This window comes from Rhipicephalus sanguineus, chromosome 1 (assembly GCF_013339695.2).
Source record: "Rhipicephalus sanguineus isolate Rsan-2018 chromosome 1, BIME_Rsan_1.4, whole genome shotgun sequence".
NCBI lineage: Eukaryota > Metazoa > Arthropoda > Arachnida > Ixodida > Ixodidae > Rhipicephalus > Rhipicephalus sanguineus.
The window spans coordinates 290,737,244-290,763,315 of record NC_051176.1 but is presented as its reverse complement, the minus strand read 5'-3'; the positions used below and the strand labels follow the sequence as shown (position 1 = coordinate 290,763,315).

Sequence of the window (26,072 nt, the reverse complement as noted above, 5' to 3'; positions counted from 1 at the left end):
ACATTGCCTCATTCTTGAGTAGACAACTATGAAACACCACCCTGCCAGTGCTTCATCAATCTAGCGAAAAGAAACACTTTCATGTTGCTATCTCATAAGAATGTGCTTAGGAATCCTCTCTAACTTTTTTTGTCTGCAGTTTCGCTTCGAAGTATTAGAGAAATATTAGAAAAATATTAGATTCGATTCACACTTCAATATTCGAATTCGCTTTGCACCCAAAATTTTGCTATTCGCACAGCTCTAGTTATTACAAAACACCTTGCGGTTGGCACAGCTTAACCTCAGTTGCTCTTGTGCCATAAAACCCAATTTAATTAACTAATATACTTTGAGCAAGATAGAGCTTTTGCGATAATAAGACATTTCATTCAAGTCAAACAAAGTTGGTCACAGTTACGGAATTTTCAAGCAGACATTTTTATGCATAGGTCTTTGCTGCTACATTATAGAGATCTTTATCAAACTTGCAAATGTATCTAATACCCCTGTCACACTGGACGTTTTAATATTAATGAGAACTAACAGACAATAATGCCAAGGAAAGTATAGGGGATGTTTTTAGTAATAAATGTAAGGTAATTGTGAAGAAAGAAAAGTGGACGAAAAGATAGCTTGCCGCGGGCAGGGACCGAACCTGCGACCTTCGAATAACGCGTCCGATGCTCTACCAACTGAGCTACCACGGCGGCCATCCCCCCGTCCACTTTATAGGGTATATGTGTGCATTTAAACGTGGGAGCGTCAGTCAGCGCCGCCAGTAGCCATGACGTCGCGAGTGTGGAACACTCTTTTTCTGCCTGTTGGCGTCACGTAGCACGTGAACTTATTACGAGCTGGCAGCTGACCAATAATCCCTCGCATACCACCTGAAAGCATCAAGTCTGCCAGAACGAGACCCTCGCTATGAATGAAAAAAAGAAGTGTTAATTTCAAGGGCTCGTTTTCTTCGTTATACACAATATTAATGAGAACTAACAGACAATAATGCCAAGGAACGTTTTAATGTCATTCAAATGGAATGACATTCGCATCTAATGACATTATGCGGCTGCTGCACAGCGATATTTAATATCATTAGATTCGAATGACTTAAGAAATCGAATGAGTTTGAAAAACACATCCGCCGTCGCAGTAGAACCGAATGTATACTCTCTACCCGAGAGACAACTAAAAATGAGGCATTCAGCATTCCCAATTTGACACGTATTCATGCAAGCACGTGATTAATGTTACTTTTTTAAGGCATCTATCATTTTAACAAGAACAGGTGTACACAAGGCTGTTAGAAAATCTTTTTACTCTCCACCTCAGTGGTGTCTGGCCGCCGGCGCTGTCGGCCATAATGTAAACAGACACCTGTGTGTAAACATTTCGACAGAAGTCTGTCTGGCTGGGTGGAAGAATTAAGAAGTTGAAATACCTCCAGCCTTCCTCCAAGAATTTGTGGCTGGAGGTATTTCAACTTCTTAAGACACCTGTGTGCATGTGTACCTGCAGCGATGCCATCAGCTCCACGAGCACACTGGACCCAGGCAGAGACATTTGCTCTCGTAAGGCTATGGGAAGACAATGTTGCAGAGTTCCATTGAAAACTGTTTACCCGCATGAGCGCATGTGAGACCGCATTTTGAATGTGAACAAACGCGGAACGCTCGGGGTTCCTGTGTGTGTGCTGTCGCACCACAAACTGCCACGGGTGCCTCTGTCGCTTCGTATTGGAGAAAACTTCAATAGACATAGCACATAGCACATCTCCTAATTTTCCTTTTTTTCCCGTCACGCCATGCATGCCTTAAGCGAACGCACTCTGCCTTGTTTCACATGCATACTTAACAGGCTGCATCTGTGTGACGATCAAGTCTCAACTGTCTTATGCGCTTTTCTCGCAATGCCAAGTACAAAGTAACTAAATGATTGACTTGCTCTAGCTTAGCGTCGTTGTTCAGCAGAACTGCCGTGTCAGCCATGTTGCTTGTATTCATTCTATCACTGTGGCTACTGGCTGGCTAGGCGTTGTGGTGGCTTATGGTGGGCAGATATTCTGCGATATAAAATTTTTATCAGTGTTTACTTATTGAAGCGACTTCGTGCGTGTCTCAAAATAAACACACTTTTCTACCACTCTGCATTTACCTTCGTCCACTTTTCCGGCCATTTTTTGTCTGAATTGTTGACGAATGAATGACATTACTTTTCCCTGTGTAGCACCATCACGGATCGAATGGCATTCGTTGCACCAAATGACACTTGAACCTAATGACATAACACCTCCAGTGTGACAGGGGTATGTCTCTTAAGGTATAAATGAAAAGTATCGTATCAGGTAGAATAATTGTGGTAGTATCTTGTATCAGTATCTCAAATACTTGTTGCCCAGCTGTCTTGTGTCGTAGCGCTATGCATTTTCAAAGTATCTCTGCCCAGCCCTGTTAATAGAACACATGCCAGCGCCATCAACTAGGCATCATACAGGGTTTGTACAGTAGAAACAGGATTTGCCTGCTATATTATTATGGTGCGGGCCGAGGTTTTATTCTTTTTTTTTTTCATACCTCACAATAAAGAAAGTAGAAACTGGAGAGGAGGTCTTTGAGGTCAGTCAGCTGAGCGATAATTATGGTGATTTCACTGCCTAAGAGCCACAAGAACCAACAGTGCACATGTAATGCAGCTGATACTGCCCAAATGGGCGCTGAAGAAGCTAGGTGAAATGTCGTCTTTTGTAACTGTGCAGATGTTTGCACACTCCCACCAAGTAACAACTCATTTCAACTGAGTAAGAATACTTCACGTCATGCAAATGTAATGTATGCCTCTCCTTCAGTCTCTCTTCGTGTTTAACCTTTTGGGCAGTTTTTAATTTTATTTCTTTAGTCAGAGAAAAATTTCTTTGTCAATTCCTAAGCACAAATTCTGCTCCGAACTTCCAGAGCTTAATTTCTTCTTCTCTTTACTACTCCAAAATCCTCAAGGCAGCTTCCGCATCTGCAAGGTCTCTTGCAGCACCATGCTTCCAGAAATTACCGTAAAATACCGAGTAACCGCCCCTACCTGTGCAAGCGCCCCCCCCCCCCTTCTCCTCCCCTCCCGCCTTTTTTTTTTTTTTTTTTTCCAACATGTTCTTCGCTACAGAATCCTGCAGTCATGGTTCCTAGGAGCCCAAGTTCTGAGATTTTTTAGATATGTGATTTATTTCTTAGTACTTTTACACTGTGGTGCCTCGGGGTTGCATTTTGAGTTATCACAAATTGTCTGAACATTTGAAGAATGTCTTTCCCCCCTTGTCATAACACAAGAAATTTCACGTGATTCCCGCCCGTTTAGCAAAAGAGTAAATGCATGCCACTTTAAAAAGCATTTCATTAGAACCACGGGTGTGCATTCTTCTTAGAGGCTGTTACGCCGCCATCTTGAATTCTGGTCTGCGACCAAGCAAGCCCTCCCCCTCTATCTCTCTCTCTCTCTCTCTCCAAATCTTGTCCGATTATCTTTCACTGCAGGGAGTGCACTTGCTCGGGAGTTTACGGTAAAACATTTCTTCTATTTTTGGACAGTTGTACTCTTTGCAGTTGCCTGTTATTAGCACACTGACCATATTGTAAACTGTGACCGTATTGGCTGCTTGATGCAGGTGCTGGCAGGCAAGAAAAAGGCCAGTCTCAGTGCAGTACACGCAGGCCCATCAGGAAGGGCTCCTTCGATCCAAACACTTTCAGCCATGCATTGGACCTCAGCTCATGGGCAGAGTCTTTGTCATCCATGCAGCCTCGTAAACAGACCACTGAATCGGGAACCGAGCTGACAGACAGTGAGGATGATAACTTCCACCGGCGGGGTAAGGCTTGGCTGTGAAAAACTGACAGATATGAAAAGCTCCTTCTTGCCTTTTACCAGTATCAGCTGTATACGACAATACTTTTGTATAAGATTTTATACCTCAAAAAGAATCCATCACATGAAACTGCATATCCTTCCTTCAGACATTTTGTCCACCTAGTTTGGGGATGTATAATTTCATTCTGACTCTTTGATATTTCGGTGGTTCAGTTAAGCAGTTGGACATCAGTCTAAGCAGAGAGCTCCAGCCTATCTTTTGTTGAATTTCTGTACTGACTGTTAAGAACTTGTGTGATGTGTACTTGGTTCTTTTTACCAGAAGACACCACTACGTCATCATCATAATCATGTAGGAATTTGTTGGTTGCAGTGCCATTGTGCGCGTATGTGACAGAGCAGGCAGTTTACTTTTGCATGCATTGTTTGGTTAGTAAATTAGATTATTTTGACTTTCACGTACCAAAGTTATCGGGAACAGACACTGTAGCTTTATAAAACAAAAAGGTCATTTTTTAAAAGCCATATTTTGATATCTGCCTTATGACTTCGACTTATATTGCTTTATTAATTGCCAAAAAATGCAGCTAAAGCATTTTTTGGCTGCTTGGCTGCCGACCCGAAAGTCGCGGGTTTGATCCCGGCCACGGCAGTCGCATTGCGATGGAGGTGAAATGCTAGAGGCCCGTGTACTGTGCAATGTCAGTGCACATTGAAGAACACCAGCTAGTCGAAATTTCTGGAGCCCTCCACTACGGCGTCCCTCATAATCACATTGTGGTTTTGGGATGTAAAACCCCAGATATTAAAGAAATTCTCGTGACGAAATACTTTCTGGTTCCCGTCGGACACCAGTAGGATTCAATGCACCTCGCATTTCGAACTCAAGGTGTTGCTAAACATGCTAAACTGAAATCCCGCAACAAAGGAAACTGATGGGACGTTTACGTACACATTTCGGCTTGTGCAAGGTCAGCACACTCGAAATTGTGTTCAAATATATTTGCTTCATACCTTAATTGCATAAAGTGCCACCACATTGTGCTTGCGTGGGCACCACCATCTTTGTTACAAAATTGGCATGATGCTGGAAGCAGTTGCACGCGCTGGACATAGTCATTAATCATGTTGCTTGTTTAGACTGCTTCTTTTTCTGTTTGCCCATTGCAGCCCATCACTGTTCTCAGGCTTCCATGGGCAAAGTGTTTTGATCCCGCCATCAAGCTTCTGTTCATGATGAAACAAGCGCACTATGCACGAAGACTTAGGACACAGTACGGAGCGCCTTCGTACATATTGCGCTTGTTTCATCATGAACCTTTACCAACGTGCCCAACTGGCAGTCATTCTAAAAGCTTCTATTGCCATTTGAACAATGGGTACGGGGCCCATTTTTGCAGTGCTTTACGGCAGCACACAGTGACATGACAAATCAGTAACTGAGGAGTGATTGCCATGCCTACAATGGCGCGCCGCATCGCCTGATTCCCTAGTACAAGCCACAGAGGAATGCGACCAACCCATAGGATGTGTTAAACACTTTCCACAAGATTCTGATGTTCCTTGGAACGCACAATAATGATGTCGAAATGGAATACTTGCTAGAGCACTGCACGGGCCCGGGCCTACCCGAAAGCCTGAGCCCGGCCCGGCCGAAGCGTTTTCCGGTGGGCCTGGGCCGGGCCCGGGCTTGAGGCTGCGGGCCGGGCTGTACCCATACCCGCTCATTAAGAGCCTAAGTCGGGCCTTCGAGCACACGCGAACGTTATGCATTGCATGGTCTAAGGCATTTTGTGCCAAGCTGAAGTGACACGTATGAAGAGCTTGCTCTTAGTAAAGCTTTGCAAAGGAAATAGAAAAACAGTTGAAGTTCTATTTGTTTTTTCACCAGTATAGATATATCTATACTGGTGCGTGTATTTTATGCTGTATGCTCATGAATTCACATGCACACACACACATATACAGTCGAACCCTTTTATAACGAACTCGAAAGTGCCGCGAAAAGTGGTGTTATATCGGTAGTTCGTTGTATATGGACTCACCCTGAAAAACGTGCGCTTAGCGGCCAAGCCGTCTTTTTTTTTTTCTGTGCACTTTTATTAAAGTGCTGACAAACCCTCCGGTGACAAGCTAAGCCTTTTCGCGTCGTGAAGCGACACCTGCTGCATGCTCACGAGTGAATTAACCGCCTTTGCAATGAACTGACACCGTTTCACCGAAGCGCGGTACTGCCACGTAGAGCTCCCTGGCTAGTTGCGTGCAGCGTGTCGCCTACTCGGCTCACGGAGTCACTGCTGGGTCGCTTGCTGTGTGGCGTATGCGCACGTCTGTACGTTCTTTGTGCCTGCTTCACTCCGGACCGTGCAAGGGTGCGGTGAGCAGCCTGTTCGTTCAATGCGGCGAAAACAAGCATTTTGCAAGCAACGTGCACTCTACGTCTCCGCGATGCTCTCGCGGCCCTGCACGATGATGCGCGGCGCACTTGGGTTGTCACCTAGTCAAACACGTGGTATGCGCTCGCTGTCAGTGCATCGACGTTTCTCGGTGCCTGTGCCACTCAACAACAGCGAGCTACTTTCTTTTCTACAAAGTGACGCGCACTTTAAAGCGGTCTCGCACGACGCGGCGGCGGGGAACTTGTGAACGGCAGCATGGCGCGCTTTCAATCCGCACAGTGTACGGTGTACGCCACACGCGCAGCAGAGCAGATATCTACAGATGACTGTGATAAAGTTGTCAGCTTTAAGTCATAATGACAAGTTCATCGACGGCCGCCACCTCGCCTTTGCTCTTTTCTAATGCTTATCCACGAAGTCATCGCCGCAATCGCGCCGAAGTCGTCAATCACTGATCGACCGGTCTCTGCCGTTACCGAAAAGACGGACGACCTTTTGCAGCACATTGTGCTGTCAACGAGTTTAGGGACGCAGTCAACTTTTATGCGATGCCTTCTTACGTTCCAAGGCATTGTTTGGTTCCTCGTAGGCGGTCGTAGCTGCAGAGAACGGCGGTCGTAGCTGCATAACTTGTCCCTTTAACAAAGCCCAAGGCATCATTAGTAATAGTCATCAACTAATATCCTCTAGCGAGCCCGGGCTGCGCCCGGGCTTGGAACCACGGGCCTGGGCTGGGCACGGGCTGGGTTCGTTCATGTACGCCCGGGCCCGGGTTGGGCCCAGGCTTGGAACCGCGGGCCCGGGCTGGGCTCAGGCTTCATAAAGCGGGCCCGGGCCGAAAAATCAGGCCTGTGCAGTGTTCTAATACTTGCTGCTTTGCAAAGATCTATGCGTTTACTACATGGAAAGGGCCGAAAAAGGGAAGCTAACTGAACTTTGGTATAAAATTTTCGTGTTGCTGAGCGTTTTCCTATTTTTAGCGAAATTCTCGCTACAGCGAAGTTCTTCAGTTTCCCCACAGAGTTCGATATCACGGGGTTTACTTTAAAGTATGCCGCCCAACCTTAGCCCCCTTTTCTTGATTAGTTCAGCTTTAAAAACTTAAGACAACTGCAAAGTAAATTATTTGGGGTAAGTTTTGTACAGCATTGCCTTTTTTTGCAGTATTTAAATGCAATAAATTGTTTAACACACAGACTGGAGTCTATTGCAAATTCTTAAATGTAAATAGCTTAAAAAAAAGTCCTGACACAAAAATTTTGTATCTTTTGCAATAAGTAGCTGAAGAGTATAACCTACTCGGCATGGCTAGAAACCTCATTTGGTTCAGTGTGCGACAGTTAATTATTTGGAGACATTTCTTTTAACACCCAGTCACTGTTTTGATTTCCGAGAGCACCGAGAAAGGTGGGACAAGAGTTGTATTGTAAACATAGCTGACCACATGACCACACAATGTACAGGGTCGTCTGCATCAGAGGTGAACACCTTATTAGTATTGAACACATCATCAGGGGTGCAACAGCTGCACCAAGCTGAGCCAAAACCGTGAAATTTGTCGAAATTGCGCCACGCTGCACCAAAATGCCCAACCAGCCTGAACATTTTCTGAGTTGCGCTAATTTTAGAAAGCAGTGGAGGCTGCGTTGGCCACTTGCAGGTTGGGCATCATCATCATCCAATCCAGTCCAGACGTGCAGAAAAGGTGTAGGTGTGCTTTGTGTCCGGCGCCCAAAAACTTCCGTTTTTCTGCTGGCTGCAGTGCTGATCTACATGGTCTGCTGGCTGCAGTGCTGATCTACATGGACATTTGAAAATCAAAGTGGAAGCTCCGCTTAACAATTGTTAACGGCACCGCTGGCTTATTCTAGGAAAGATTGGCCCCTGCCTGACAACTCTCCCGATTTGTCCAGGAGACTCCCGAATTTTTAGCGAACCTCCCGATTGTGCTGATATGGCCATAAATCTCCCGGTAAACAACCCTAACCTCACCACGAAAGAGAAGAAAAGACAGTGGTTATAAAATTTCGCGTTTCCATAGCGTAAGTGAACTGCGCTAGTGCACTAAAGGAAAAACTGCATGGTTGTGTGCATATCTGGAAAGCAAAACCAGCGAAAAACCTATAATAATCCTTTGTCGTATTGCCAGTTAGATGGAATTGGTTTTTGTGAGTCCCCAAAACAAGAAACGCAACCACGGCGGCTTTGTTTGTGTAAGTCGGTGCCTACGCAGAAACAGGTGTAATTGTGCCCCGATGAGCAATAAACAAGCAGTCACTCTTTCAGAGATTTGAAACTTGACAGCCACCAATTTTGAGAGTGCAAGAAGTGGGAATCGGCCGAAGGACGAAACCGAAACTAGCCGCCATGTGCAACCACGTATTCCCGTAGTGTTGCAGCACATGCCAAGCAAAAAGAATATTCGAAAGAGGCGCACTTTTTAAGCATAAAAGCGATGACGTGCATGTCAGTTGTTGACCATTTTGAAGATGTTCGTGGGGAACGTACTTGTGTACGTCATTGCCCCTGAAAGGGTTAATACTAGGGTTGTGCGAATATTCGAACTTTCGAATATTTTTCTAATAATCTTTGCTATTCGATTCGATTCGCACCGGAATTTTACTGTTCGAACTACAGTGGAACCTCGTTAATGCGTACCTGCCGGGAACGCCGCATAACTACGCACTAAATGGTAGTACGCTATAACCATACCAAGTAAAAATTTGCATCTCCTCGCGTACGCCATTGCCACCAGCAAAGAAATAAATACAGTGCCACAGCAAATATTGCCTAAAGTACCCACTGCAAAGCCTTTTCTTTCTTTTGCCAAAGTGGAGAAAAGATTCTCGTACTCTCGCACGACCGTCCGATAGTGCCGACAGCGCGCTGTGGCGACGCCAAGGAGCAGTTCGGAACTATTACAGGGTCTGGTATACACAGTGACCGACATAGCGACAGAACAGACAATGTGGGCTTTCCGCTATGTATGTGTGTGCGTCTGTACCGCAATCTGCTACTAAACGAAAACTGACACAGTTCCTGTGAAACGCGGTACGGCTGCATGGAGCTGATCGTCTCCTGGCTAGTTGCGTGCAGCACGTCACCTTCTCGGCTCACACCGTCATCCCAGGCCGCTTGCTGTACCGCACGCGCGCATTTGTCGTAGGAGTGTTCTTCATACCCACTTCGCTTGCAGCGAGTAGCTTGTTCGGTTAACGCGGCGATGACGGAACTTCCTGCAAGCGATGCGCACTCCGCGACGCTCTAGTGGTCCTGGCAGCAGACGGAAGCGCGTTTGGGTGGTCACCCAATAAAAGCATGCAGCATGGTTACAACAGCGCTACGCTTACTGTACCGTACGCGTGCGTTTAGTGTGATAACGTCAATGCAGAGAAGTTTCTTGTCACCCGCGACCAGCAAAGCTCAACTCCGCAACAGCGAGCTGCTTTCGTTTCTACAAAGCGGCGTGTGCTTCAACACAGCCCCGCCCAACGAGGCGGCAGCAATCGGCAGCCCAGCGCGTTCAGGTTGTCTCCTAATAAAAGCATGCAGTAGGCTTAAAGTGGTGCTGCGCCGCACCCGTGCCCGAGCAGATATCTGAAGATGCTTATTGTGATAAGGTTGTCGGCGATAAGTCGTGCTGGTGCGTTCGTCGGTGGCCGCCGCCTCACCTACCTTCTTTCCCCATGCTTACCCGCAAAGGTGTCGCCGCAATTGCGCGGAAGTCGGAATCAGTGATCGACCAATCTACGCACTTCTCAAAAAGACGGAAAACCTCTGGCGGCACATCGTGGCGTCGGGAAGTTCAGCGCCGCAGTAAAATTTTATGGCACAAAAAGTTATTGCGGTACGCAGGGTATGCACTAACCGGTAGGCGTAGGATGAAGCACTATGGTTTAAGCGGTCAGCGAATACATTAGGCTCTGTGAGACTCGGTCGGGGATTCGCTGCAACTACGTTTTAACCGTTAGTACGCTTAAAGCGGGTAGGTATTAACGAGGTTTGACTGTATTCGAACCCGGTTCGACTGTATTCGAAAATTATTCGATTTGATTCACACTCAAACTTTATTATTCGAATTCGCTTTGCACTCCAAATTACGCTATTCACACAGCTTTAGTTAATACTAATGAGGTGTTCGCCTTGATGTGGTTGACCCTGTACACTGTATGCGGCAAAGCGTGCCTTGCATTGTATTCCCAGCATGGAGCTTGCATAGACAATGTCACAAGTCCAAAGACTCGTGACTTAGCTGGTGTTTGTTTACATTTACATCTGCACCACTTGTGTGACAACTATCCGCCTAAACACCCGACACTTCGTTAGCTTACACACAGCACCACTTTACTTTCAATCTGAACACACAAATTATACAGTGGAACGTGAGAGGCCTTCTCAGGAACCTCGATGACGTGCAAGAAGTCTTACACAGAGATACACCAAAAGTGCAGTGCGTACAGGAAACACTTATAATCGGCACGTACCAACTTTTGTCAACAGTACGTCATTTTCCGCGATGATCACCATGACACTCTAGCATCATCTGGAGGTATTGCTACCATAATAGGTAAGTGTACCGTGTCAGGGTTTGCGGCTACAAGCACCCCTGGAAACAGTGGCTGTTCGAGCTGTTCTTTTAAGTAAACTCAATACCATCGGCTTACTTTATGTACCCCCACAGTACCACTTATACAGACATGTATTTATAAATGAATTGCCAGAACCTTACCTTGTGCTTGGTAATTTCAATGTGCATAGCAGCTTGTGGAGTGACTCTCGCAGCGATGCATGAGGCCATCTGATAGAGCAGTTTGTTTTCTGCTGGTGTGTGTTTATTAAGTAAGATCGAACCTACGTTTTTAACCTTGCAAACAAAGGTGATTCATCATAGATCTTAGCATTGTCTCTCCTACCCTTTTACTCAATTATAACTGGGAAGTTTTTAAAAACCTCAATGGGAGTGACCACTTTCCCATACTACAGTGCAGACCACTTATAACGTAACCGCATATAGTGCAGGACCGGTTATAATGCGGTCTTTTTCGACTCCCGTTTACCCTCCCATAGAACCGCATGTATACGCATACCGCTTATTGTGCAGTCCCCCAAGATGAAATACCGTTTATAATGCGGTTGCGAGAAAATATTTCTGACAAACGCGGTAGCGAGTGCGGTTCTCAAAGGAGCTACGCCGCTGGGGAGGGAGCGACGCGGTCGTTGCGAAGGGCGAGGGCACGCACAGTGAACGAACGAGGGGCGGAGGGAGGAAAAAGACCGCGGCAGCGCTGTGCGGGCTCGCAGAGTGGGGAAGGATGGTGGTTGCCTAGGCGACGGAGTAGCCTTTGCACCGGCGGCGGCAAGGCTCCGCGGCCGCTTGCCGGCAGCGCGTTACGCGTGGAACGTACGATCGCGTCCTCATCAAGTGCGCTTTAAAGTAAGTTTCCTGTCGGGAAAAGCGTCGTCGTTATCACACTTGCTACAGATATCGCGTCTGCTACCTCGTCCGCAAATTGAAAAGTTTTGCGGCTTCATGACGCGAGCTTTCGCCTTTTCTGCCAGTGCGCGGACTTAAACGAGCTTGGCGGGCTTTTGTCGCCGTTGATCTCCCAGCCGCGAACATAAACCGCACAAACTTCGTATCATGCGCGCTGTTCTTGGGTTAGTGCTTGAGTGCGATCTTTTCGACGTCCGATCTTCATGTTGTCTTGGAGAAATTTCCCACGACAACATGCTGAACCGCACGCTAGGCCTAATCAGCGTTGGTTGCTTTTCGGTGGCGGTCGCGGGCGATGAAAGTTGCGGTTTGGTGCGGAATCAACGAAACTTTTTGCGATGGCTGCACTTGAAGGGAAGAGAATCGTATCGTTAATGAAGACGAGGGCATGGTTGGCACATGCAACTCTCGAATGGTGGTTCCGGATTCGATTGCAATGTCTTGGACATCGCGTGCGCGCCCGTGATATCGAACGATCGGTACCGCTCAGCACGTGAAATTTCGGTCGCGATTCGACATGGTTTCTGTGTAATGCGCATACCTCGAGGTGGCCTGAAACGTAGTCGGCGAATTTCCGCGATGGCACTTTGTTTTGTTTGCTTTTTCCCCCCGTGTTCATTTCGTTGGCAATGCGGGTCTTTGGCGGTTAATTTTTGAACATTCGGAGATTTAAGTGGTTGTAAGCGCCCCAAATCGCATATGTCGATTATCGGACACGCGAGGCTACATGCTCAACACGTTTTGTGCAACTGCAGCCTTTGTAGAAGGTTGTTTTGGTTATAGTGCGGTACCGCTTATAGTGCGGATATTCGCAACTCCGGCGACTTACGTTATAAGCGGTCTATACTGTACTAAGAATACCAAAAGAAAATGAATCACCATCACAGTTTTCCCGGTGGAAGGGTGTACGTGCCTCGCGCACACCCGCACACACAAACAAGCACTAGCTCTCGCCTCGCAGTCGCCAGGGCTTCGAGCGCGCCATGCGCGCCGCCGCCACTTCATGCTTCGTCATTAGACAGTTATAGCTTAGCGGAATAGCGGTATCGAAGTGCGCATGCGCAGTCCCGTAAACGACCCGTAGCGTTTACCGTACGCACGCTGTTTTTCAGGTTTAGCGTTAGCATGTTTGCATGGTTAACGTAGTGTACGTCAAATATGGCGGCGGTTTTGGATGCCCGCTTCGAACTGAATTTAGCGTTGATGTGGACGGATCCACTTCTTTTGTAGCAAACGACTGTGCAAAATGGCTTTGATTGCCTTCAGGTAGCTTTGGCGGCACGGTATTACGGATAACTTAGCGTAGTTTTTGAGATCGCTTCCCATTTCGAACGTCCCTAGGCCTATCTAGAAGATCGGTGTAAGCACATCTGCAACATGAAAATTTTTGCTTTTGGTGCTTAGTTCATATTTATTTACTTTTATTTTCACTAAAAAAAGGAGTACCATATTTACTCGCATAATGAACCCACCCCCCACTTTGGTGCTCGGAAAAAAGAAAAAAGTTTTTTTTGTGTGTATATGCTGATTTGATTTGGTTTGATAATGTCGTTGAAGATCGAAATAATGTTAAACGACAACGCTACAAAAGTTAAAAACATCGCTTAACAACAAGTTGCAAGCAGCGCGAACGCAGACAAGAGTCAAAATTTGAAAGTCGCGCCTTTTTTTGCGGCCGAGCGCCATCTGTGGAACGCACAAGAAACCTTATTGCTTATAGCACCACGCAGGCACAGCGGCATGCAAACAAAGCAGCAACGGTGCAGCGTGCATTCGCAATGTGGTTCTGTCAGTAAGCCTTCAAGACTGAGGTACAGTCGAGCCCGAGTATATCGAACCCGTTTATATCAAATTATCCCGTATATCGAACAATTTCTAAACACGGTAATTTTACATCGAGAATATATAGCAAAAGTTACTGTTACATCGAACGAAAATAGCAACGACAACCGATATATCAATCTCCATGTGCCTCAAAAGTGCCCCAGCAAGTTGGCTTTCCCTCGCGGTGTCGGGGAAAACTGCCGGCGCCAACCTAGAAAAAGTGGTTTAAACCCGGCTGTGCACGGGCAAACACCCCCCTGCAAGAAATGATCCTGGCCCGTTTGCAGCGCTTACAGCCAATCAGAGGCCGTCGTGCTTTCTCCGAGGTGCGGAGGCGGTAGAAGTGAGCGCCATTTTTTCTTTCTTTATGCTTGTGTGCCTGCTGCTGCCTGTTTTCCTCGAGTCCTCATTCAGCGTGGTCCGTGCTGGTGGTGTTGCCTGTTGGTGCTCTGTGAACTTTATTGGCGCGCTGTCGTCATGGCTTGTGCAAAGAGGCAGAATTTGCCGTTCGCCGCGAAACTCAAAATCATAAATCAGGTCGATCGCGGTGAAAAGAAGTCCGACGTCACCGCCGCGTACAAAATTCCAAGGAGCACCTTGAGTACTATCCTGAAGAACAAGGCAGACATCAGGGCCAAGTCGGACAAAAGGCCAGGTGCCCGTGGCGCCCGACTTGTGCGCACTGCGCTGTACGAGACACCACAGGTGTTTCCGCCGAAGTTTGGAGTGAGCTGGCAGAGTTCCTGGGTGCTATTGACGGATCGACATTCGACGAGTTCGTCAGTGCGGACAATGATGTCGCCATGATGGGCCAGCTACAAGTCGAGGACTACGTTGCAAACATCGTGCCGATCACGAGCCAAAGCGACAGTGATAAGGAAATTGACGATGACCCGTTACCTACATCCTCCGAAGTGATTAGTGCACTTGCGTTGGTCCGGCGCTATTGCGTGAATATGGAAGGCTGCTTAGACTCGTTGGACAACGTGGAGGCGTGCGTGCTGTCGCAGGCAGCGAAGTCGTTGAAACAGAAGAAAATCCAGGACTATTTTGTTCCAAATAGGGCACGCAAGTAAGCCACCATATTAATAAAGTACTTTTTTTATTGGTATGTGCCTTTGTGTCATCAAATCCTATAGCGAGCCTATATCGAATTATGCCATATATCGAACTAATAAACGTTTTTTGACGAGTTCGATATACCCGGGTTCGACTTATAATTATCAAGTAAGTTCTGTCAGTAAGCCTTTAACTGACAATGAACTTTCATTCTTGCGCCCGCACATGCGCCGTTGTTCTTCAACGGGCTGTCGGTAAAATAAGGACTCCTGCTGGTAAAATAAGGAGGCCGTCCATCGAGATGCTGTGCCGCCGGATTCTGGAGGCGTGGAGCCAGATTCCGAGTGATATGATCGCCCGGAGCTTCAAGAAGACTGGGACCTCCAATAGCCTGGACGGTACAGAAGACGATGCGCTGTGGTCTGGCGATGACGAGGCGGCAGCAGCAAGCGATATAAGCGAGGAAGACACTGACGGCGATGGAAGCAAGTAGGAGCGCCAAAAAGTGGCCGGTTGGTGTCATCAATAAAGCTTTTTTTTTTTCGCATACATTGCGTGCAAACGTTTACTTTTTAAAGACTGAGGTATAATTATCGATTTTCTGAACACCGTCATGCGAAATTTCAACTTCTATACCTACCGCAATTTTTTTTTCCGCGTAATGAACCCTCCCCCCAAATTTGCGTCAACATTTCTGAAAAAAAAAAGTGGGTTCATACGCGAGTATATACGGTAATACAGTAGAACCTCATTGATACGTTTCCGAAAAAAAACGCGGCAAATAAACGCACGATCCGGGAAAATGTACGATCCGAATCCAGTAAAAATTGAGGCTGACAAGCCCATATTGAGGTGCAAGGGCAAAAAACATTTATTTCTCAAAAAATGGAGGGACTCCTCGATTTTCGAACTCCTGGCATCTCGCTGGCAGCCAGAGGTCAGCCAGCTAGTTCCGGTCCTGACCGAAAATAACATCGTGGTCACGTGTATTGAAATCCCGAGACAACCCGAATATTGCAAAATCGAACTCTGGCACAACCAGTGTAAACGTAAAGAAATGCTACCGCCGTGTCAGCAGATGAAACTTTGCGCTACATGAGCGTCGGTTCTTTCTGCATTGCCGCTTGGAAATATGGGGCTAGGCTTGCCGAAGAGCAGAAGTGATATTCTCAAGCATACGCATTTGGGATACGATCACGTACGTTTGCAAGATCACGCGACTTGCCCCGTCCATGAAGAAAACTGCCGCCCCACTAAAGGCTTAACAATCTCAACTCTTCGCATTGCACGTAACAATCGCGGTACAACACTATATGCGAAATCTCGGAAAAGTGATAAGCGTCCCCGAAAGCGACAGCTGCTCGCAGCTATCGCATACTACGTCGCACACTCGCGCTGATCAGTTTTCATTCTGTCTTAACTCGAGGAACAGGCTTTAAAGATAACATCCGGCGTAATGGCAACCGAAGGTGAAGTCCCCAAGCACCCGCACTGCGATCTGTCGAGTCCTCACAAAGATGGCGGCGAGCGCGCATTGTCTCGTTTCGGCGTCGGATAACCAGAAACTCTCCAGATATCTTCCAGAACACATCTTTTCTGGCCCAGCCAGAGAAATACGAACGCCGACTGGAATTGCGCCGGGCAGAGCAACCCAAAAACGAATGCGCTCCGGCAGAAAAGTGTGGAGGAAATTATCGGCCATATTCACTGGGCACAATGGCGGCGTTGCTATGGTTACAGGTCGCGGCGTGTTGTGCAGCGGTGGCGATGCGGTGGCAGCATGTGCGTTTCTGCGGCAAGCCGTTTGAAGATTTTGACGCCCAGCGTCGCCGCCTGCCTTCGAGTCGGTATGTGGTTGACAGAGAGCGGCGATCGAGCAATTCGGAGAAGACGTGGAGGGGACAATTGTGCAAAGCAGAGAAAGCGCGGAGGGGGGAAAGGCACTGTGGAGAAGCTGCTGTCGCCGCGCGGCGGCTGTCTGCCACTTCGCGCTTTACAAGTACACGAGAGGGCCCTTTTCGCACACTTGAATGAGAGTTTCTGAGTACAAAACGTATCGTATGACCGCAATGTTCCGCGGTGCTGAACGTTGCTGCCGAATAATCGTATTTTCCGGGAACGTATTAACCGGAACATATTGCACACAATTACACACAGTTGTATTGGGTTATTTTTAACTTTCACGATTTCGAGCGTAGGAGCCGGGAAATCGTACTAAGTGGGAACGTGTCAACGAGGTTCTACTGTATTGCTGCGAGTGGGGATGCAGGCAAGCATTCTCGGTTTTGTTGCTTTCACTATTTTTAACGCATTCATCCTTCGCTAGGTGGCGCCACCGTCCCGGCTTGGGCACGTAAACGCTATCCCGCTAAACTAAAACACGCTTTCCGCAACCAACGTTTGCGGCACGGTAACGCTATTACCTGAACCCCCGCTATCACGCTAACGCTAAACTATAACTGTCTATTGGCGGGGCGACCGCAGATCATACATACGGCTCCTGCTCATGCAAAAATTACAATATTCAGGGCAATATCCCTAGGTTGTCGGAAGCCAAAATTTGTTATATCAAGGGTGTGTCTTGCTGCCACTTTGGTACATAGAGGTCGCAGATACATGTCCTTCTATGGAGTAACGGCGGGCAATAGAAAAACTTCATAATGTCGAGGAATTCGTTATATGCAGGTTCGTTATAGGCGGATTTAACTGTACGTATGTTTTACGCTTCTATATGACACATGATTTTAGGCCTCTTTACAGCCATAATACATCACACAGTAATTGTTGGTCACCGCATCAAAAGACATGGTGCTCTTTTGCCACAGCTGGCCCTTGTGCCACAAAAACCCACCAGTTAATTAGTCTTCCAATTTCACGCAATGAAATCCGCCTACTCCTGAGACAGATAACCTGTAGCCTCACCAAAGACGAATGGTTCGATGAAAAGTCTAAAAGTTTGGACTTATATTTAATAGACCCTTGCATAAAACTATGCAATAACGATGCAGATTTGAGAGAAAATACATTTGAAACATTAGTCCACCGCCTACGGCTTGGAACAGCATTTACGCGACACTTCCTACACAGGATAAAACGTGCGCCTAGTACAGAATGTTCCTGTGGTCACCCTGACAAAGATGTACATCATCTACTTATCGGGTGCAAAAAATATGAATCACAACAAAAAGTATTACGAGCAAGTTTACTACTTTTACATAGAAGTCCTTTCACAGTGAAGAAAATACTAGGTCCATGGCCAACGGCAAATCTTCAGAAAAGAACGCTTGTCACCTTCAAGAAATTTCTTGAAGAATCTAACATTTTATGGAAATATTGACCTACTGTACCCGATGTCACTTCCCCTTCATACTAAAGGAAATGTGTAATGTGATTTTATGTATGATCATTTGTGTCAGTGTGTTTTCCTGTGTATGTCAAGCAATACGGAATATTTGAGTTGAACGTCTACATATGAACTGACTTTTCCTATTTGACCTTTTGATACAACACTTGTGTACATATGAACCTATTAGACATATCTGAACTGCCATGTGATGTTTGTCTGTGCGTATTTTCACATCATGTGTTCTGCTATATTGCATTTTGTGCCCTTATTATTTTTCTTACTACATATTTTGTCTTTTAAACGAGAAGGAGTGGCCGGTGCCACTATAATGGCACCAATCTCTCTTAGTTCATCATTTCAATAAATAAAAAAAAAATCATCTCAAATTGCGCGTTTTTTTGGCTTTCTAAAAAATGGGTATGCCATAATTTGTCACGCCCTCCAACTTTTCCATATTAACAACTGCCCTCAAGTTAATATTTTTTAAAATAATTAAGTTTTTGTTGCTACTACTTTCAATGTAAATTTAGGTGCGGCAAAGTATTTCTGCCTCAATGTAAAGTTTGCGTGCAAAGACGACAGGTGCGTGACTGTCGTAGCATTTTTATAAAACTGTATTGTCTAAAAAAACCCTGTGTGCAGGCAATAATTTCATATACCTGTGTTCAGTGTATCAGAGTTTGACTGTGTAAGAATTTAAAGCCTCAGTGAGGGCACGTGCAAAACTGGAAGACCCCCTCAGTGGGAAAGAGTTAATGCTCTCTGCTAGGTTCTTTCCTCTCTCTATTCCTTGAGCCTCATCCTATCATTCGTTTCACTTCTGCACTTGTTGGTTTGCCTTCTCCCACTTTTTAGGGGCGTAGCTCCTCTTAGTCTAACCTTGTCACGTCTCCGTTGTCCGGCGTCAACGGCAGTGTCTCTGTCCGGCGTAAACGGCAGATGGCGCTTTCTCATAGAATTACATACAAACTGCAGTTCAGGGACGATATTCTAGATGCCGCTGTACACAATCCGTGTCATCACGATTTCTCGTCTCATTTCCTAGATGGCGTTGGTCCAATAGAATTGTATGCAATATGGCGCTTGTGTGAATCGACACTAGATGACGCTAGAAGTGCCGCTGCTTTCCGATTGGCTGCTGCGAGGGGTTCGTGGGGATGCGCGGGGAGTAAGCGCCTCTCTCATTCTCCTGGATCGTCGCCGTGCGTGTCGGATCATTGGTGGAGCATGAACGACGCGCAGCGGCGGGCGCTCGCTTGGCGGCAGCCAGCTGGATCCCGAGACGGTGCGCGCCAAGGATGCCGCTTCGTAAAGGCAATGCGCTGCGACAGTACGTGATATGTATCGCCCTCTCCTCTCCTACGCTTCCCCCTCTTTCTCCTCTCCTACGGCGCCCCCCCCCCCTTGCCTCGCGGCGCAGCGGCGCCGACGCAGGCACCGTCGCGGCAGCGTCTTGATTGAAAAAACCGACCGCTCACGCTGCACAACCGTTCTGACCACCCCGTATATATAGGCACTGGATTTTGACCTCCAAGGTAGTGCGTGTGTGCGATTTCTCCTGTGCGTGATTAAACAATGAAAATTCACAGCGTACATGTAAAATTAAAGTGAGCTGCAAGTCATCATAACTCTCATCGAACCTTTAGTATAAACGCACCTGATCTCACGTCGGTGATGATGTACTGGGCAGAATTTACGGAACATTCACGGTTTACCGATGAACCTCTGCAGCTTCGCCCACTCATCATCATTCACTCCGTGGATATGCTGTGATTTTTTTTTTCTCTTGGCTTATCTCGTGAGCTGTTCATGCCAAAACATCCTGCACCTCCAGTGCTCTTTTTCATTTTCTCTATTTTTTGTCTAGTGAGGGATACACGAAGCTGGAATTATTTTGGCTCATGCAAACGTTTGTTTGTGGAATACTTGAAAAAGTGGTAGAACTTATGATCACCCATTAGAAGAAAGTGCGTAAGGCTAAATATTTAGAGTATAACTCTTGTCTCTAGTGCAATGAAGCTCTCTGTAGTGTTTTCAAAACGTTGCTATACTAAGGATTTGCTACACGAGATGGCTTTCTACACCCTTGAAATAGCTTTGATGTGGTCCTGAAAGTCCTTGAATACCCTTGAATTTTTGTATATTGAAAACCTGTATGAAGTATCGTGCCTGTGCTGAAGTAAGGGTTACTGTGAGACTAAACTGGCTGCAATGTGCGGTATGAAACCAGGGGCTATATTATGAGAAGAGCATTTTTGGTGACACTGTAGCCTTGTGTGACTTACAATCCAATGACTGAAATGACCACTTGCCCGTCATTCTTTATTCAGCCAATCAGTGCCCACTGAAAGCGATATGACGATATCTCCAACTCTGAATACAGCCCTAAGTTATCAGTAGAGGCCGGATTTTTAGGCACTAAAAAAGCTCGTTTTAGGCGCCAAAAATAGGCAGGCAAAACAATTTAGGCCTCCAATATCGTAAATATAGGCACAATAAACTTTCACATAAATGCAAATAATTTCAAACGAAGACGTGCGCGACCTCTATCTACGACAGAAAAACAAAAATGTTATTGCTTAAGATGCCACAAAAGAGCCAACATTTGAACATAGCGTGCTTTGGCCCGAACGGTTTGCACTCCCGTGTTCTGCAGAGTGAGTCAAGTGTCCACTGTCGAATCAACACACTCCTGAGTGTCTTTTCGGCATGACTGAGAAGTGCAGAGCAGGAGCAGACAGCCAGATTGCTAAAAGACCAGAAGGGAGGGATTCCTCCTATTGGCTGGGTCGAATTGCGTAGAGCGAATTTCTCCCCTAGCAGTGAACCTCTGGCGGGGAAGGGGGGCAGGGGGGGGGGTTTCTCCCCCCTCCCCTGAAACTGTTGTTTTGCGTGTGTGTGTATACACGCACACATACAAACGCATGCACGAATATATATAAGGTATGGTTGTTCCCCCGTCCCTCTCCTGAAAAAGATTTCTGGCTACACTACTGCAGTGAACACCCTAAAAAGTAAATTACAAACAAAACAAAAGCTGCTTGCACATCACATTTTTTCTTTCTTTTTTTGCTCTTCACTCTCCTGTTCACTGACGGCTCTCTACGATTTCGCATTCGCCAACCGCTCGGCCCATGTCAGCGCGGCGGCGAATGCTCGCCGGCATGACCCGCTTCACTGCTGCTAGCGGTGGTTTCTGGGAGTTGAACTAGAGGACTAGGTTGAATCCAGGCCCGTTGCCAGAGGGGAGGGGGAAGCCTAGGGGTCCACCCTCCTCCCCCCCCCCCCCCCCAAAAAATTTTGAAGTAGAGGTTTTTACCAAAAATAATGATAATAGGTGTTTTTCTCAAATAGTCAAGGTTTTCAGCAAGTGCTCCACCCCCCCCCCCTTCCCCCCCAAAAAATAAAATTCCTGGCTACGGGCCTGGTTCAACTCCATAGTTCCCAACAGTCAATCTTACTTGGTAACATGAATAACGGTCTCAAACAGCACCCGGGAGCGAAACTTGAGGCTAAATAGCGTTCATATAAGCGCCAATCTTGAAAATAGGCATTTATAAGCATTTAGGCACAAACACCAAAAATAGGCATTTATAGGTGCTATAAAAACGCTATAAAAGTCCTTCTTAACCTCTAATTCATGCTCATATATCAAAATGGCATGATAGGAGTGCAAGGAACAAAATAGGCATTTGCCAAAAATCCGGTCTCTAGTTATCAGTGTTGAAGCCTCCTGAAGGTACAGCTTGTATGTAGGCTTATAGTACTTAACATTATTTCTGGAGCACCCGGAAGTACATAACTAGTATAAGAGGCCTTTAGTGTGTTGCCAGAACTCATGAATGCGCAAACATAAAGTAATTCTTACATCATTCCTCTCCATGACAGTGCCACTTGATCAGGATTCTGTTTATGAATCCTGCTCCTCATCATCGGGATCAAGTACAGATCTGGTGTATGAAAGTGCAGTGGAAGTAACGCCTTTGACTGCAACTCCGGTGTCTGGTGGGGCCACACCTGTCGCCGGTGCTGTGTCACCTGTCCTTGATTCCTGCACTGTGCTTCCTGATTCTGCCACTGTGGTCCCGGATGCTGCTATTGGAGTCCCTGATGCTGTCATTCCTGTCTCGAAAATAGCCGCTACTGTCTCTGAAAAGCAAAAGCAAAAGCTGACTCCCTCAAAAGGAACCAAGGTCCTGATTAGGGTTGTCCCTGATGCTTCCAATTCTGTACTGGAGAAGCCAAAGAAGATTTCCTCAAGAGGAACTGAGGTCCTGATCCAGGTTCTTCCTAAAGCTGTCCCTGACGCACTCACTGCTCCCTCTACAATAGCTGCTGAAAAGGGTAAGGTGACTTTCTTCACCCTTTCAAACGCCACCTATGAAGAACTCTCTGTAAATGCGTCAAATCAATATGTTATTTCAACGCACTCGATATTCTGTTGCAACAAAAATAATTTCATAATATGCTAATTTATGTGTGTTATAGTAATTATTCCCAATCCAATCGTAATTAAACGTCTATTTATTCTGAATGAAGGAAGGAAGGGCAATCTTAAGTACTAGTTTTTTTTTGCTAGACACAACGTTAATTAGAACTAACAGACAAGAAAGCCAAGGAAAGTATAGGGGATGCTATTTTGTAGTAATTATGATTTAAAAGTGAAGAAAGTAAAGTGGATGAAAAGATGACTTGCTGCTGGCTGGGACCGAACCTGCGACCTCCAAATAACGCGCCTGATGCTCTTCCAACTGAGCTACAGCGGCGGTCATCCCCCCGTCCACTTTATGGGGTATATATGTGCATTTTAAACTTGGGAGTGTTAGTCAGTGCCGCTAGTAGCCATGACTGCGAGTGTGGAACATTTTTCCACCAGCAAGCTGAAAAAGTGTGTTCCACATTTGCTGTCATGGCTACTAGTGGCACTAGTGCCTTCAGCAAAGTAATCATATGCAACAGTACACTGCAAAATGAAGTTAAATGAAAACAAATTTATTATGCAGGAGGTTCAATTCATCCAAAGCTCAATGTAGCTGCAAGGCTTTTCTTAGCCACTAGTTGTTACAACTAACAAAAACAAGTGGTGTACACAGTTGTGTACATAACGTTTCAAAGGGGCCCTGCAACTCGTTTTCAACATGGTCAGAAAACGTTGCCGATCGGTAGTCAAGGCACCTGAGAACACGTGAGCCAAACATTATAGCGCAGCATCTGGCCTGGAATTTACAATTAATTCACAGTCGGCTAGAAATCGTTCCCTCTTCTCTTGACAAATGATGCCATATACCCAAATGACTGCGGCATATACCCAATTTCACGGCGATTGGCTGATTCGAGCACTGCGAGCTGCATAGTTACCGCGACTGCCGTGGGAGGCCGCCACGTGCCCGCGTTGCGCTTGCAATCACACTGAAAGTAAGCCGCGCCTTCGAAGGCGAAAAAAAAAAAACAAGTTCTTTCCCCTCTGCCATCCCTCCCTGCGTAGCTTCCATCGTGCTCGTCGGGGTAAGCAATTGCAGCGTGCGACAAATCTCTAACTCTGCTCGTACTTGACGGATTCTAAAAATTTTTGCGGTCGTCGATTCGTGAGGCAATAAACTCCTATAATAAGCCTATTCGACGGTTACTTGGAAAAGTGTTGTAGGCCTCCTTTAAGAGAAACTGAGGTACTGGTCAAAGATCTTCCTAAAGCTGTTCCTTATGCTGGCACTGCCATCCCAGGTGCTTCCGCTTCTGCCCATGAGGAGCAAGACATGGCGTCCTTAAGAGGAACTCGGGTCCTGATCAAGGGTCTGCCTAAAGCAACGACACGAGAGTTCGTGTACTACAACACGGCCTCCTTTGCTTCCATTGATGATGTGATCATCGCTAGTGACGAAGATGGAGCATCGGCAGAAATAATGTGAGTTTATCAAGGTTCCCTTAAATGGCTCTTGCTTCATATCTGGACCAAGTAGTTTTAATACCCGTTCTTTCTTCAGACTTGGCCAATCCCATTTTCCGTTCTGCACACTTCTATATTCAGGGGTGGAATTGCTGCTCCCTTCGTTCCACCCTCCTCCATCGCCCACCATATGAACAAAAGTAAAACCCTGCACCATGCAGGGTTTTAGTAAGCTGCGCCATGCAAGAAATTTTTTTACAAATAAGAGCACTTGGGCTAGTTTACGTTGCAATTGGCAAGCACGTCTTCTGTCTTCATTATTTGGGGACGAGGTGTTGCACCATCTCTGCGAGAACAATATCCGCTTGAGACAAAGCAACACCACGTTCCGCCTTGCTTCGGGCGCAGCGCAATCGAGCGGTGCGGCTAGACTTGTGATCCGCTGGGAAAGACGCGTGAGGCGACAACGCTTTGTCCATCTTCCCGGTTTGTAAATGCCTCTAATCCTGGGTCGAGACTTTCTCGCCAAGTCAGGTATTGTCATTGACATTGCAAGAGGGGGTTACCCAGAGCGCGACGGAGACGCACTAAAGCTTTCTTGAAAGCACCCGCATTGACAATGGCATGCCAATTGCAGGGAGCAGCGCGAGTGAGAGAGGAGGAAAGCGCGCGGAGTAAGCAAGTAACCCCGCCAGAACAATATGCCGCGGTACAGGGAAGGGCAGTGCACCCGCTTTTGGCAGAGGCACACAGCATGCCAGAAAGAGAAAGGGTGCAGCTGTCGTCGCTGTTGTACGAGTACGACGCGATTTTCACTGACCGCCCGGGCTGCACTACGCTGGTCAAGCACACAATGGACACGGGTGATGCACGACCTTGGAAATGCAATCCCCGACCGATTAGCTTGGCTAAGCGGAAGGCACTTGACGCCGCCTTGGACGAACTCATCGACACAGGCATGGTGGAAAGGTCAAACAGCCCATGGGGTTTCCCGGTGGTTCTAGTTCCAAAGAAGGATAATACTTATCGCCTTTGTGTAGACTACCGCAGGCTGAATGAGGTTACGAAGAAGGATGCATACACTCTTCCATCCATTTCATCGTTGGTATCCAACCTAGGCGGGGCGAAGTACTTTATGATGCTAGTCGGGAATATTTTCAGGTCGAAATGGACGAGCGAGACAGAGAGAAGTCAGCTTTCACATGCCACAGGGGACTTTTCTAATTCAGGAGAATGTCTTTTGGCTTGGTGGGGCTCCCGCTATTTATCAGAGGCTAGTGGACCAAGTTCTGGGAGATGCAAAGTGGCAGCACGCCCTCACATATCTAGACGACATATTGGTTTACTCGAAAACGTTCGAGGAGCACTTGCGCCACTTGAGAGACGTTCTAGAAAGGCTGAGGTCTGTGGGCATCACTCTGAACCCGAACAAAGCTCAGATAGCGGCGACCCGAATAACATTGTTGGGATTCACGCTTGACGAGGGTCGCATTTTGCCGAATAAGGGTAAGCTTGAAGCGATAGTCAGCTATCCGTCGCCGAAAGACATCGGCGAGCTGAGGCGCTTTCTGGGGATGGCGAACTTCTATCGCCAATTCATTCCAGACTGCGCGGCAGTGCAGGCGCCTTTGACAAAGCTCCTGCGGAACGGCGAGCGTTGGGCTTGGGGTCAAGAGGAGGAGGCCGCACTGTGTTGCCTCACTAAGTTGCTGGCTAACACGGCTGAACTGCAGCTACCCGATTTGAACAGGGAGTTTGTGATTCAAACAGACGCAAGCGACCTGGCGTTAGGAGCAATTTTGCTTCAGGAGCATGGAGGTGCCCTCCGACCGATTGCGTTCGCGAGCCGTTCGTTAACGCCGGCGGAGAGGAACTATTCGGCAACAGAGAAAGAGTGTCTTGCGATAGTTTTCGCTCTCCGTAAGTTTCACTATTACATTGACGGAGTGGCGTTTGTTATTGTGACGGACCACATGGCGCTCACGTGGTTGAGGCGCTTGAACGAACCAAGTGGCCGCCTGGCTCGTTGGGCATTGCTTCTGCAGCGTTACAACTTCACCGTATGCTACCGCAAGGGCAAGAACAATGCCGCGGCTGACGCACTATCGCGTTCTCCAGTCCGCCACGAGACTGACCCGGAACGGACTGAGAGCGAGACACTTGAAGTAGCGCTAGCGGAAACAGCAGAACAAACGTCAGTTAAAGGCAAAAGCGTGAACCACGTAGAGG

At 47.0% G+C, this 26,072-nt stretch overlaps 1 protein-coding gene across 6 annotated transcripts in view; it reads left to right on the top strand.

Annotated features, from left to right (window-relative positions):
* Positions 1–26,072, top strand: part of LOC119379251 (uncharacterized) — a 168,989-nt gene that overhangs the window by 110,262 nt on the left and 32,655 nt on the right. For 4 of the 6 annotated variants that reach the window (XR_007414842.1, XM_037648499.2, XM_037648500.2 and 1 more), the window contains exons 8-10: positions 3,635–3,838; positions 21,848–22,303; positions 23,681–23,861. Coding sequence is in view for 5 of the 6 variants with exons in the window: in XM_037648499.2 (XP_037504427.1) it covers positions 3,635–3,838; positions 21,848–22,303; positions 23,681–23,861 (841 nt within the window). In the remaining variant the exon portion in view is untranslated. The remainder of the gene's footprint in view (positions 1–3,634; positions 3,839–21,847; positions 22,304–23,680; positions 23,862–26,072) is intronic. The other 2 variants (XM_049411916.1, XM_049411917.1) reach the window with 2 other exon arrangements.